The sequence below is a fragment of the Gouania willdenowi genome, chromosome 10, assembly GCF_900634775.1.
Source record: "Gouania willdenowi chromosome 10, fGouWil2.1, whole genome shotgun sequence".
Lineage (NCBI taxonomy): Eukaryota > Metazoa > Chordata > Actinopteri > Blenniiformes > Gobiesocidae > Gouania > Gouania willdenowi.
In genome coordinates this window covers 33,534,152-33,549,613 of record NC_041053.1, presented here as the reverse complement: position 1 = coordinate 33,549,613, position 15,462 = coordinate 33,534,152, and the positions used below count along the sequence as shown (strand labels likewise).

The window sequence follows — 15,462 nt, the reverse complement described above, 5'->3', positions numbered from 1 at the left end:
TACAGATTTGATGAAGCAGCAGAGATGGCGAGCGTGGAGCAGTCCGATCAAAAGTTGGCATTTTTAAGGAGCAAAACTTTGTCGACATCCGTTGTAAGCAACTCAAATTTAATGAAGCACCTCACAATGACGCACACATCCAAAAAATCTGAATTCTTTGACATATTGCAACTTTTTTTTTACAGTAACGAAAATAGGTTCTTTCCTTTTATTATAGAGTAATTCAGTTACTAACTCAGTTACTTTTTGGAACAAGTAGTGAGTAACTATCACTAAGCTGCATTTGTGTGTTTTTCCATTAGAATATGTTTCCTTTAATTCCCCTCTGTCAATGAATTATCCTTGGAATTTCATCTAAGACTTAAAATACCGGTACATCAAAGGTGTCATCACTCTACAGCACGTGTCAAACTCAAGACCTGGGTGCCAAATCGGGCCCTTTAGAACATCCAGTGTGGCCCACAGGAGTAATTAAAAGGGACAGAGAAAACATAATTGTGTAAATTGCCAACTAATTCAGTTGTAGATAGAGTATCTCAGTCTTTCCAAATACATAGCGCTCACATTTCTCCACTGCTTATATCACATGTTGGCAGTCATTTTTAATCGCTACTTGGAATTTTTCTAAAATCCTGCAATTTTCCTTCAATTATTCCACTAATGTTCTCAAAAGTAAATACAAAGTAACTAAAAATAAAGGGAATTTGAAGTGAAGATCCTACAGGGATGGATATCGTTCACTTTAAACATGAAAGTGCAAACTAGGGCACAAGAATGTTGAAATCGCTTGTTTTCTCCACATATAATCTATAGCCCAAATGAGATCTGTATTTGGCCCCTGAACTAAAATGATTGACACCCCTGCTCTACAGTAATCTCTCAGCAGAGCCTCAGACCTCCAGTTATAATCCCAGTTCTTGTTCTGTCCCTACAGGTGTGAGTGTTTGCCGGGCTATGTGGGCCAACGCTGCGAGCAGGACTATAACGACTGTCTGGAGAACAAGTGTCAGCATGGAGCAGAGTGTGTGGATGCCGTCAATGGTTATACCTGCGTGTGTAGAGAAGGATTCAGGTAAAGGACCAATCAGAGACAGACAAAGCTAATTTAGACAAAACTGGGAGGGGATGCAGGTGTGCTGTTTTTTGTAAAGCTTTAGTTTTTGTCATACACATGCGTACAAGTTTTTTTTAAAGTAAAATATAATTTGCCAAAGCCAAAAATCTGCAAATTTCTCTCTATTTTTTTCATTGCATCCTAATACTAGCGTCGTTATTTACAACAGGTGATTCCTAAAAGTACTCGGGCAGCTTCATATTTTGTTCAAACATCTATGAGCCAATGTTTTTATTTTCCAGAATAACATTTAATATAATTAAACAGGGTCTCAAACCTGCATGGTCCAGAACTGATCTTATTCCAGCCAATTTATGGACCAAATAACATCCAACATACTGTAGATCGGTCATCAGTTCATCACAGAGCTAACACACAAACATTGAGTTCAACCATCTCCTCAGATTTTTAAACACAAACCCAAAATGCAAGTGTTTTGGACTGTCAGAGGAAAGTGGAGTATCTGGAAAAAGGCTCAGTGAGAACAGTTTGGCTCAGTGAGAGAACGATCCGCACCTGCAAACAGCTGTGAGGCAGCGTCTGCTCGAGAAATCCATTTATTACAATAGAACTGAGATGCAAAGACAATACTGAGTGTTTTTAGGTTCACAGACTTTCAGGGACCCTTAACTGGCTTTGTCCCCGTGCACTCTGGAAAATTAAAACCACACACAAAATTATTTCAAACAGATTTAAATTAAGACATTTCTCAAAAATAGTATATTTATGAGTGCAGAATGTAATGTAAATCAGTGGTTTTCAATCATCCATAAAGTCTGCAAAATGATAGTCCATTGTTATATGAATCTGTGTGATAATCTCATTTATTTATCTGAATAATACCCACTATTACCCAGGATGTTTAGTAATATTTTGGCAATAGTATATAGTCGTCCTAAAGATGTAAATCCTTGTTTTGATCAGAATTAGAGTGGCCAAAAACATACAGAAAAAAGTAGTAAAAAGGGTTCAAAGTGTCAATATTGGCTTAAAAGTGGCAGAAATGGTGGGAGGTGGGGAGGGTTGGAGTAATGTGATTTAAAATGTAAAGTGGCAAATAATGGGCATGTCAAACTGTCAATGTGGTTAAATTGGCAAAAAATAAACACGAAATATGGTGAAAAGAGGTTAAAGGTTGAGAATCCCTGCTGTGAATAACAACAAAGTTAAAAGGATAAAAAAATATTAGGAAAAGCTCAAAAGGAATATTATTTTGTCTCATTTATTTTTCTCAGCGGGCTTTTCTGCGAGAACCCTCCTCCAATGATCTTGCTGCAGACCAGCCCATGCGACCAATCAGATTGCCAGAATGGTGCTCAGTGCTTGGTCGTTTCCGGGGAACCTATCTGCCGCTGTATGCCAGGTTACTACGGCAACAAATGCGACAAGGTTTCCACTGTTCACTTCCTGGGTCGTGAGGCGTACCTGGAGCTGTCGGCTGCAAAGCTTCGTCCAACTGCTCACATTTCAATACAGGTGAGAAGAAGAAAAATCATGGATAACATCTTCATCAGTTCTAGATATTGTCAGCGTATGACTTTTAACGCTAGTGTTTCCAATGACCTGGAGATCAACAATTTCTTTCTTTCATCACCTCACACAGATGACTAGATTTATTAACATAATAACCCTGATATATACGTAATCAACGATCATGGTTCTCTGCCTCCACAGCAGACTGTTGTGTGTTAGCGTTCAGGTTACAAGCTAATATTCTGACTATAGATAGATTCTTTATTCATCCCACAGTGGAGAAATTTATTGACATGTCAGCTCAATTAAAAAGTGCAATTAAAAAACAGAACAAAGCACACAGATAAACCTGAAATATGGTCCGAAAAATACGGTATGCATAAATAGAAATGTAAATAGAAATACATAAATCGATAAAGAATATAGGATACAGATATATACTGTACATATTAACAGGTGGGGTCTATGGAGATATACAGTATATACATATTTACAGACAGTACAATGCCTCAGACTGTTTTATTGTACAGTCGTACAGTGGTGGGAATGAAAGACCTGCGGTAGCGCTTAGCTTAGCTTCTACAATTAGTGATACATAAATGAATGAATAAATGAATATGGGCACAGCTTCCAGTTAAATGTCAGTTAATGTTAAATAATTATGATAAATTATAAAGCTAAATCTTTCTAGTGACTGTGCCAGTAGTTATTTTATATTTCGGGATGTTTCATATAGTGACATAAAACAAGACTTTAGGATCAATGGATTTCGAGTCGCGATCTGCTATTTTGCTGAGAAAGGCGAAAAGCAGTATTAGTGTGTGTTCAACACCTATCAATATATTTTCTTTATTTGTACTGTAATAATAATGCATCAATTTTATATAAAACTATCATCGACACTCAAAGTGGCTTTACAGAATTAAGGGATAATTCTTTCACTCCACACTTAGTGGTGGTAAGCTACTATTGTAGCCACAGCTGCCCTCACACACTACATTCAGACGAGGCAATATAGGTGAAGTGTCTCGCCCAAGGACACAATGACAGTTACCAGTGGGGTGTGGCAACTGGAATTCTCAGAATCCAACTACTAACCAGGTCAAGCCCTGCTTAGCTTCCGAGATCTAACGGATCAGGCAATGACAGCCTGTACAATAAGTTTCAAACATAACTATTAAGTCATAGCCTCAGGAATGTGAAAATGTATTTAAATACAAAATGTATGAATGTTTGCATGAAGTTTGTCCATTGAAAACAAAACTGTAATCAGCAATATTTTATTCTGAAAGGCAGTTTAACTCGTGTAAAAAGCCATCCATTAAAGGCTTTCAATCATTTTCTATGCACATCATTTTTGGACATTTTTTTCCTCTATTGGAGCCAAGAGTCGTTCAAATTCAGATGATTTGTTGCACAGCAAATGTCTGCTTTTTTCCCCCCATGGAAACATGAGTGTAATTCACACTCATGGTCCAACTCGTACACCTGAGAGTCACATCCTAGCGTAGATAGATTTTCTTCCTCTTCTTCCTTATATTTTTCTCTATAAAAATATTAGCGTAAGACGACGGAAAGGAAATAAGAAAAGCAGAGTGGAGTATTTGATATTTACCACCTGTTTGGGTCCATGTGAGCCAGTGTGAACACATGTGATCGTGTGTGTTCCTGCCAGGAATTTTTCCGAGTCGGAGCCAAACCTGTTTAAACTTTACCGAGTGGCCCTGACTCTGAGGCAACAAGGGAAAAAAAGGCAAATGAAAGGGCCACAGCACTTCATAAATCATCGAATGCTTTCATTATTTTTTTACTCCAACACTTCACTCTTTTTTTGACTTTGTAGTTTGTTCACAACGAATCTGCATCCAACTCTCTTCTTCTCCACCTTTTTCTCTTTTACATCTTTCCATTTCTTTCCCGGAGCTGCTTTGTTTCTCGTCTCGCTGCAGCTTGTTAGCAGGTGTTGAATTGGATATGCTCCATTGGTGCCGAAGTGTTAAGAGCTTGGCCCCATGGCCCCATTTCCACTCGCTTGTTAGTACTCCAGTAAGTGTGACATGTCAGTTGCAGGAAGGAGTCGTAAGTCACTTCGTCAGAGTGAAGAAAAACACTTTTTTTTTAGTTAGTTACAGCTTCTTCAAGTATTTCAGTCATCTTAAAGCTGATGGTGCTGATACCTAACACAGATAAAAACAGTGTAGGCATAAACGATATTGTTTGGTTCTTTCTTTCTCACTATGAACCTTATATTTTGTGAAGCGCTTTGAAATGTCTTTGTTGTAATTTGCACTATACAGTATAAATAAAGTTGAATTGAATAATAAATCAACAAATTAAAGGTACTGTATTTCTTCACAAAAATGGAAATGGTGGAATTTACTCAAATGTGAAAGGTTCATATTGCATTACCGCTCTCAAGGTTGTTTTCTGACTCCATCACTAACAATTGGTTTTTTGAGGAATGGTCATGTGACATGAACTTTGGAAAACTTTCGTGCATTGCATTGTGGGATTTGGAATCCCGTTTTCCAGACATACTGTAGGCAACTGACATCCCGGGGGCCACATGCGGCCTTTGTCTAATTTAATGTGGCCCCCAAAGTAAATATACAAAATTACAGAAAATTACACAATACAAAAGCAAGAATTTTTTAAATTAAAGAATTACAACATTGTAGGGAAATACAGTAAAAGACAGGAAAACACAAAATGACAAATTTTTCAAAATGACAGAAAATGACAAAAGTACACAAAACAGAAATACAAAAATTACTCCAAAAAACACAAAATAACCACACAAATACACAATATGACTCCAAAAAACATTTTACAATTTTACAGAAAAATACACATATGCTGTAATTCAGAAATGCACACAAAATTAGTATAAAAACTATTTGTTCTTTCCCGTGTTAACTGGAATAATTGGTCATCATTCTAAATGCTGACATTAATGTTGATAATGTGGCCCATCAATCAAACAAACACATTTTTGTGGCCCCTGCTGTGATAGAAGTTGCCCACCTCTGTCATAGACTAGTGGAAAGACAAAGAAATTAGTCTCTGTAAGAAATGTTTTTACTTCATTCTTACCATGGTTTCTTGTGTTCTTTCACCAGACAAAGACAATAAGGATTTTTTTTAATGCTATTTTAGTTCTGGTTGGTTTATGGTGTTCCCCGCGATATAACGTCACTCCTTGATACATTCAATTTAGGCCATATTCGGGTGTTTCCATTGAAATTCAGAATATCAACATCTGCTTTTGTTTTGGCAAAACTTTTAATTCTTGAAAACATTAGAAATGTGTGACTTTGCGCCTGTATTTCATCACAAAAACCAAATACCAGTTTAAAAATATTAATTATTGTCATCAACAGCTTTGAGTTTTTTCATTTGTTGCTCTGTTTTGACTGATTTGCTCAAGGTTTGTTCTCGGCAGATTTGTAGAAACTTTCTAATGATGCTCTCCCTGATATGTTAACCACCTACGATACAAATGACATGTATGGTTGTGAGTGACTGAAAGCATTCAGACACATTTAACAATGACTTGAACACGTTCTTCTTTGTTCCTCCAGGTCGCTACAGATAAAGACAATGGTATTTTATTGTACAAAGAGGATCACGACCCATTGGCGCTGGAGCTTTATCAAGGTCACATAAGACTTATTTACGACATCTCCAACTACCCACCAACCACTGTGTACAGGTAAGTCAAAGAAAAACGGCATAAATTTTTACATTCATGGTAAGATACCCTTTCAATCTGTGGAATTTATTTTTTATTTTTTTTTATCTAAAAGTCAGTTTAAAAGAAGTTTAAGCTTATTATATCTGATATAAAAACAACAAACATGGACTTTATTATACTCCTAACCAGGGACAATTCCTGGTGGGCCTCAATCCATCATGTTTAGAAGTTTATTTTCCCAATTGAATTGAATTTGATGCAGTGTATAAGCATGTTTCAGAGGTCTGAAGCATTAATCAACAAAATCCACAAAAATGTATGTGCATATCCAGAAACATGTCCATGTGCTTTCCAGCACAGAGGATTGGGATAATCTGTACTTGTGTGGATTTTCTCCTGGTACTTTAGTTTCATCCCACCATCCAAAAACATGTTAGGGTACGTAAAATCCCAGTGTACCCAGAGGAGTAAATGGAACTGTGAGTGGTTGAATAAGCGAGTAGAAAGACAAATGAATGATTTGGTCAGTCATTCACAAATCCTCCAACATCCCCTTTTTTTTTTTTTTTACATCAAGGAGATTACATTTTAAAACAATTATAAACTCTGAAAAAAATAGATTACGACCTTCAAGGTCATATTCTATTTTTTTCCAGAGGAAACTATCTGAGTTTCAACCCCAAATTAGATGAAAACGTCCAACTGTGTTTATGTCACTGTCAGATTTTATTAGTTTTCTTTGGGAAACAAATTGTTGCATGTCATTAACATTTTTTATTTTTCTAATATCATAAAGAAAATACTGCCAGAGAGTTTGCTTACCTTAGAGCATACAGTTTATGTCAAACTCAAGGCCCGCGGGCCAAGTTCGGCCCGCCAGATCATCTAGTCCGGCCCGTAGGAAGATTTTGTTCAAAGTAGAAATTACAACAAAAACAGGGCTTTTTGTAAATTACCGTATGTGTACTTGATTTATGGTAATTTACAAAAAGTCCTGTAAATTGTAGATAAAAAAAACGATGGTTGCATTTCTATACATTATTTATAGTGACATTAAATCCAAATTATTTTTAAAAAGCTGGAAAGTTCTCACAAATGATCCCACAGAATTCTGGCAAATTACAGGGAAATTAGTCCCAAAGACGAGGAATTTTTAGTAATTGCTTGTCAATCTGGATTTCGTGCTTTTTTCCTTTACAAAAACATCGATTTTTCTGCTCCGGCCCACTTGAGGTCAAACTGGGTCATATACAGTATGGCCTGAAATGAGTTTGACACCCTTGCTTGAGAGGATGATAACTATTGTCAAGTCAGTCAGAATTGTGTGCTGTCCCTGACTGAAAAGGAACTTCTCTTTACTGGATGTTGTTTCCTAGACTTCACTGAAAGAACCAGACATTCAATTACTTTTATTCTTTTTATTCAAATTATTGTTTCTAGGTTGGTACATCAGCTTAGGTGAAAAACCACAAAAGGAAAATACACCGTATAACAACAATTGTACAGTTCATTCATTGAAATCATATTGAGCTTTTCAACTTCCAATGATTTCATTTAGTTGTTAGAGTTTTAAATCAGTACAATTTTTTAGAAACAAGGTTTTCCACTTGTAATCCTGATCAATTATATTAAATTATTAGTATTCTAACAACAACAACCAAAGTATTTAACATTTACAGTATGTCTACTATTTATTTGCCCAGTTTTAACGAAGAAACAAATTAAATTTTTATAATCATAATTTATTTTAACTAAGTTTTTAACAAAATGAGATTGGTAAAAGTAAGTTCACTTAAAGGTCTCATGTCATGCTATTTTTATCTCCATTTGTTCTAGGCTGATTTGCGTCCTACTTATGCATATTCATGAGTGGGCGTGTCTATAGACGGGACACTGACTTCCTCCTCCTCGCACGGTGACCTAGGCCCAGAGGACGGTCCGCCCTCCTCCCACCCAGTCCGTAGCCGAGCTCATGCTGCTTTATAAACATGAGACAGAGCGTGGGGGCGGGGCGTTCACCGGTACATACATAGACTGTAGGAAATACATACATAGCACTGGGTGAAGGACGCTGAAATGCTCACCTTCGTGGGCGTCTGTTTAAATCACGGCAGAGAGCTTCCTGGAGGCGTGGCTTCTCCAGCTCAGTGCCGCGTCAAATTCGTCATCAAAGTGGGAACATGTCATCAAATTGTAGCGAGGTGTTTGTGCTCACCCTGCAGTAAGAAAGGAGCAAATCACCCTCTAACTAACGATTGAGGGAATCAATGAAAAAACACTTAGAGCATGTGTATGAAGCCCAGATAGCACTTTATGATGTTTAAAGCACAGAAAAGTTTTAAACCACAGCATTTTTAATGAATGTAGATCATTTTTAAACTACTTATTCAACCAACTACCTTTAACCATTTTATCTTAGCTTATTTGTATTTCCCATTAACCAAATCTAGTTTTAACTACACAGTTAACATTGCACCTGAAATAAGCTTAATAAATCTTTAAATTAAACAACAAGTATCAAACTCAAACATTCCTTGCATTGCCTGTTAAACAATTTGCCAAACTTTACTAATAAATGAACAAGAAATGTGTTCAATGCTGAACAATAACATTTAAGTCTTGCGTTTTCTGAACTTTTGAGTGAATTGTCCAAGCAACAGAAGTTTTTAAGTAGCCCGTGGTTATTTTGAGGTGCTTACCAGCTCTTCATCTTTGCACATCAAACTTCAGTCCCAGTTGAGGGCACAGAACTCTTTCTACTATAGCTGCTAAGCATGCACTGTCTCAGTTCACCCACAGTGACTGGTTTGTGTGATTAAAGAATCAGGTGTGCACACTCACAAGTGGGAGGGGTTTCCACCTGGCCCCTCCCCTGTAGGAGGGTGGGAAGCAGAACAACTATAGAAGAAGATTTGACTCTCAGCATCAAACTGCTTGGACTACTTTAAAACAAATGTTTTTCTGTTGTCATTGTAAAACTTTGGAACACTCAACGGAGTGATTTAATACAAATATTTTTCAGTTTAAAAAAAATTGTAAAGAGAGACAATTCCGACAATATGCACTTGAAACGTAACTGGGCATTTATTTAAAATAATTTTAAAATAATTTTTAAATTGTTCTTTAATTTTTACTATTGTTGCTATCAGGAAGTAGTTGGTGATGGTGTAGGAAACTGACAGACACATAGATGAAACTAAGAAATACTGTGTATTCTTCTTTCTGCTCCTTTCCAGTCATAAGTAACTTAACTGAGTTAGTGTGTTATAAATGATATGTAGTGTATGAGATGATTGTGTTGAACTTCAAGAAAGGAACAAATGAAGAACATGGGCTACAGAGTGAAAGCAATATATTTATTGTGTAGAATTGTATACTTCTTATAAGTCCAACTAATAGATTTATCAGTGTGTGATGGATGGATGGTTAGATTATTTTACTCACTCAGTGCTTATTTAACTGTTGGGGAACACTAGCTCACAGCTGTCAGAAATCAAGGTACATGCATCACATCGTAACCGGAGCCGATTCCACTTTAGTCTATGTGTTAATTTCCACCGAGTCCGCTGCGGTGCGTCTGGTCCTTCCCTGAACAGGAAATTAAGCACGTACTCTGCAATAAAATGTCTGGTTACTTTTCAAAATAAAACACTTCAGATTATATTTCAAGTAACTACATCACCAAAACACCATAATGTATAAAAACAAAATCACATTCACTATATTGTTTCCTCTCATACTGTAACTGACCTGTAAACTGCAGCAACTTTGATTTAGTTCATGTTTTATTGGTGCACTTTTATCTCTTCTCTGTTGGCTGGTGCTAAAAAAATGTGGCTATGACAAATCCAGAGAGTCCAACCTTCTTGTTCTCCTTTGTTAGGAACACTGACCTGTTTTTATTGTGTTTATAACACATACCTTTAACTGCGTTCTTGCGCGATTATATAAATATCGTGAGAACTCCTCTGTCTGGTGACGTCACAGTCGTCCAACCGGAGTGCACCGTGGCGCGCTCAAAACGCAGCCGGTGGGTATTACCGGACGGCGGACAGCGGGGCAAAACTGGATCGGTGCCATGGCGCAGCGGGGACGCATCCAGTGGAAAGACGTCAAACTATTTTGACTAATTTGTGTATAGTGTGTCACACCGAAAGTCAAATCAAGTCTCACCTAAAGACAAAAAGCTGAAAATGCAAGTCTGCAAGACATTATTTCTGGATTACACACTTTTATACGCAACCTCGTAAAAATCTATTTTGAAAGAAAAATGCTTTCTAAAGCATTTTTTTTATATGCAGTGCCTTTAGCATCCTGTAATAGTGTCATTTAACAGAAGAATATACTGAGTAGGTTATGGTAAAGATCCAGTGGAACTCAGTCTTCACTCATCAATGAAGTGAGTATATGTATAGAAACAATGTAGGATTATTACACACAACTGCTGTTTTTTTTTGTAATTGCCCAGATTGCATCCAGCTGTCCAAACAAACTTCAATTTGTTGCTCAGTTGACTCCATCTGCTCTCTCTGTTTTACTAAACTGCTTAAATGATAGTCCACATGAGAATAAAAACTGTCTGACCAAAAAAAGGAGAAAAAAGGAAGAATGAAAGAAGTGGTGTGTGACTTTGCTTTAACGCAGAGGTTGAAAGAAAGAGGGAAAAGTCCCTGTTCATCTGTGTGCACTGCAGACTATTGATTCTGTCTGCGTTGCTCCGTGCAAAGCCTGTAATATGAAAAAAGAGCAGGAGAAACGAGAGAGGGTCATGGAATACAGAAAAGGATAATCTGGTGTCTCATAGGATTCATGCTTTGAAATGCACAACATAAATAAGCAAAGAAACCACACACACACACAAAAACCATTGTTTTCACTACTTTAGAAGAATACAAGCAAGAAAATCAGCCGGGAACACTGATTATAGCACAATGAAAGTGTCTGTTAATGTCATAAGAAATATAATTTACTATAACAAGTACAAAACTCTCAGTGCAGCACATGATTCTGGACACAGGATTCATTCATAATTAATTTTTTTAGATATTTTTTAATTCCTAACTATTAATGGATCATTTTGAGTCATTCTGTGGAATTATCACAAAGTCTGCAGGATCATTATTGAAACTAGATTTACATCTAAATAGGATATAAATTCAGTCTTTGCTGGAAGATAAAAGAAAATATTTACCTGATGGAATAAGATGTTTTCTCAAATCTAACAAATAATGTAACTTTTCAAAAGTGATGATTAGAAGCCTCTTATTAGAAATATGGACAGAATGTGGTGCATAACAGTAGAGTATGAAGCAGAGAGAGCACTACTCCAGTATCAGGAACAGGCAGTATCTAAACTATGTTTGATAAACATGTGCATGGAAACAAATGAGTTCAACTGATAATATTAGGTTTGGATTGAACATTTTTATTTAAATCCACTCATGAGCCCAGTTGATGACCTCCACTCAAAAGATTTTTACAGACTTTCAACTCCATCAAACTGAAGAATGCAACAAGGTTGAAAAACACTTCAGCAGCCTGTCCACTTTGTCAAGTTGTTTGTATAACTGTGTAGCTTTACTATCTCTGTGCTAAATGCTTCTGATGGAGGACTTAAAGTGATGAAGCCAAATGCCCCAACTCTGACCTTAGCTTAGCTTTGCTTTTTTTAATATTTAAAACTGTAAAATATTGTAGTGATCACAACGGCTCTCATTTATCAACCGTTCGCGTGTTCAGATCTGAGCGTTCGACCAAATTCACGCAAGCTTCGGCATTCTGACGAGAGGGTACTCTACGTTCAGATCTCACGTCAGGTTTGACCTTGTGTACTCAAATCTGAGTGTGTGTCTGACAAAAAAATTTAAAACAAACATCAACTGTCATTTAAGCATAAGCAGACACACATTCAGAACAGATTCAAACTGATTATTAAAATAAATTTAAAAAAAAAAACATTTTTTTTTTAAAAAGCCCACGTTATTACTGATTCCTTCCACGGAATAATGTTAAACCTCACTAATAAACACATTGGTTCACTCTGAACACACACATGCACACTGGACGCAGCACTGCAATGCTTTATCTTGGAGATGAGGTTCTCATTCATGCTTTTAAATGTAAATAGTTCCTTAACTTTCACAAATGTGCTGCAGTAATCGGTAATTTGATTAATTATAGGTGAAATTGGCTTAAGGCATAATAAATAGACAAGGGACAACCTATAGTCATTTTTTAGGCTTTTTTCTAAGCATTTCGATCGTTATTTCTTCTAATGTGATATTTATTGCCTGAAGCGTGCAGGTCGATATGAACGTCATATCCGTGTGCATCTCTCCAGGATCTCTGTTTTGAAGTTGTTTGCAGTGCACACAGGGGGGCAGACGTCACCTGCTCTGTAGCTGATCCTCTTCCACAGATGTTTGAATGTGCTTCTTTGATTCTAGTTTTCACCCTGTTAAAAAGCACATCTTTGTTTTGCTCCAACTCAGATGTGAGCGAGGCCTCCGAAACAAGTTAAAGACGATCAAATTCAACGGCCGGATTTATCAACACCCGATCATTTTGTACACTGGAATTGGTCGGATACGAATGTTTCACGAATCACACGTTAGTCCTGTAGTACGACCACATGTGCACTCAGATTTGCACCCGTTTTCACGCAAGGTTGATAAATGAGGGAATTTAGGAATTGAACAAGAGAATGGACATAGTAAAACTGTATTGAGTGTGATTAGGCATGGGCACAGATGGGATGGGTGGAGACTGGGTTTACAGGGTTGACTAGGAGAGAGAAAAGGACGGTGAGAAGGACGAGCGCGTGCACAGGAAGACAGATTGATCTGTCTGCTCGAGTTTCTCTGTTTGTCTCACACGTGGCTAATCAATTATCTAAAGCTGGAAAGACAAAGCATGAATGAAACACTAAACAGCACAGCACAAAAAGACAAGTCGTTAGATGATGTTATTTGTCCAAGGAGGCAAACAAAAGCAGTCGAGAACACGACTCGGAACAGATGAAACAAAAACGTAGTTAAACACGTTCACAGTGGCAGCATGAGAGGATTGTGAGGCCGAGTGAAGGAGAGCGAAGAGCAAAAAGGAGAGAGGAAACCGCAGACTGAGTCAGGGAATTATCCTTGTCTGCTCCTGTTAACATGACATGGGCCACGCCTGGGAGAGAGACAGATGGACACAGTGAAAGATAAACTGGGAGATGGAAGAGGGAAGAGACTGATTATATGAATGTTAGACAGGAAGAAAAGCTGGCAGAAGACTAATTATTTTTACGAGATGACACAAATAAAGACACATGGGAAAAACAATGAAACGTGACGGAGTCCAGAAACAAGTTTCTGGTTAAGAGAAAGAAAAATATTCCTTGTTACAAAGTAACACCCACGCATAATATTAGTATAGTGTTCATGTTGTGTTTAGCATTAGCGATCTAAAAGAGACCAGGCAACAGTCCAGCAACAATACCTCAGCTCATTTTCTCACAGGCCTTAAAGTGTCCTCTTGAAAATAAATGTGGACACACCTTTGTGGAACAGCTCTGAAGTATTATGATGTTTGAACAAAAGCTATACACGGAGGGTTAAACACTCCTTTAGGGCCAGAATCTCAGAAAGCTCAGAGAATATTGGTTTTAAACTGATTGCAAATGTGCAATTTCTTTTGGTTCTAAAATAAATGCAATAAGCCTCCATCCCATTCAAAACTGCACTGTTTAGATATAATAATATAACTGATTACGAGATTAGATTTAAATAAAGTTAATATATATACTGTATATATATATACTTATTGAAATGATGGCTTTATTTAAATTGTAATCAATTATTATATTATTATATCTAAACTAATACTTTTGTATTAATGTGTTTTGAATGAAACACCTTGGAAAAAATATTTTCAATGGCTTTTCATGGATTTATTTTGCAATGACACCAAAATTTTCAATAATTTATCACAACATTTCAGTAATAATTTATCTCACTAGGTTGAGGCTTTTTTAATATTACGAATTTTGGTCATTTGTTAAAAATTATTAACAAAAAACCATGTAAAAAGGCATTACATTTTGGCAAATTGTTACCTAATACAACCTTACTACTACTTGTGGCTTCAGGAATAAGCCTGTGAGCAAAACGTACGAGTCAAAAAAAAAAAAAAAACGGTGATTTTCAGGAGAACTGTGCAAGCAACGAGACTCGAAACCGAGGAATTTATATTGAAAAGGAAAATCCTTTACTGGGTTTTTCAGATTTGAAAGAGGAAATATAGACAATGGCAGGAGACGGTAGAGAAGGTGTCTGAGTCCTTCAGTTTGCCCTCATTAGCAACTCATGAGAGTGTTTATGCATGAACATTTAGTGTGTCTTTGTCCCTCCAGCCCTGCCTTCACACACACAAAGAGCATTTGTTTGTTGTGTAATAATATGGTGCCCTTTACTAAATGTCACACTAATCTCCCATCAGGTCATAGAGTGCACATCTAGTGTTATTCATCAGACAGAGACAGACAGGGATGGATGGATGGATACATAAGAGGACACAGAAAGGTGGAAGCAATAAAAGAAGGCAATGAATGAGTGGAGTGATGGACAGAAACGATGGAGGATGGAACAAAAGAATAGGCAAAGTAATGCAAAGAAGGGTAAATCTGGCACATTTAAATGAAAGTGAAATATTGGTTGAAAATTAATCCATTCTTTTAATAATAATTAAATACAAGATTTGTGAGATGAATTAATTTTTTAAATGTTGGTCAAGGAATGCTTTTGGGGCTGTATCATAAACAAGAAATAATACACTAAAGAGGGTTAGACAACATATGTGAGACTGAAAGTAGAGTGAGTATCTCTGCCTATAATCCTGCTGTAAATATACAGCATGTAAATGTTATCGATTGAAATTTTCCTAAATAATTTGTTTTGGTTTCTTTAAATATATATATATATATATATATATATATATACACCGTATTTTTCGGACTATAAGGCGCACCTGATTATAAGGCGCACTGTCGATTTTTGAGAAAATTAAAGGATTTTAAGTGCGCCTTATAGTCCGAAAAATACGGTATATATATATATTATTTGTTAATTTAGAAATAAAATATAAAGTTCATTAAGTTGTTTTTTTTTTTGTTTTTTTAGAACAATGTATAATACAAAAT

At 36.6% G+C, this 15,462-nt stretch overlaps 1 protein-coding gene across 3 annotated transcripts in view; it reads left to right on the top strand.

Moving 5' to 3' along the window:
- slit3 (slit homolog 3 (Drosophila)) overlaps positions 1 to 15,462 on the top strand; it is a 306,653-nt gene that overhangs the window by 280,351 nt on the left and 10,840 nt on the right. For all 3 annotated transcript variants that reach the window (XM_028459161.1, XM_028459159.1, XM_028459160.1), the window contains 3 exons: positions 935 to 1,072; positions 2,350 to 2,590; positions 6,169 to 6,299. In XM_028459161.1, the coding sequence (XP_028314962.1) occupies positions 935 to 1,072; positions 2,350 to 2,590; positions 6,169 to 6,299 (510 nt within the window). The remainder of the gene's footprint in view (positions 1 to 934; positions 1,073 to 2,349; positions 2,591 to 6,168; positions 6,300 to 15,462) is intronic.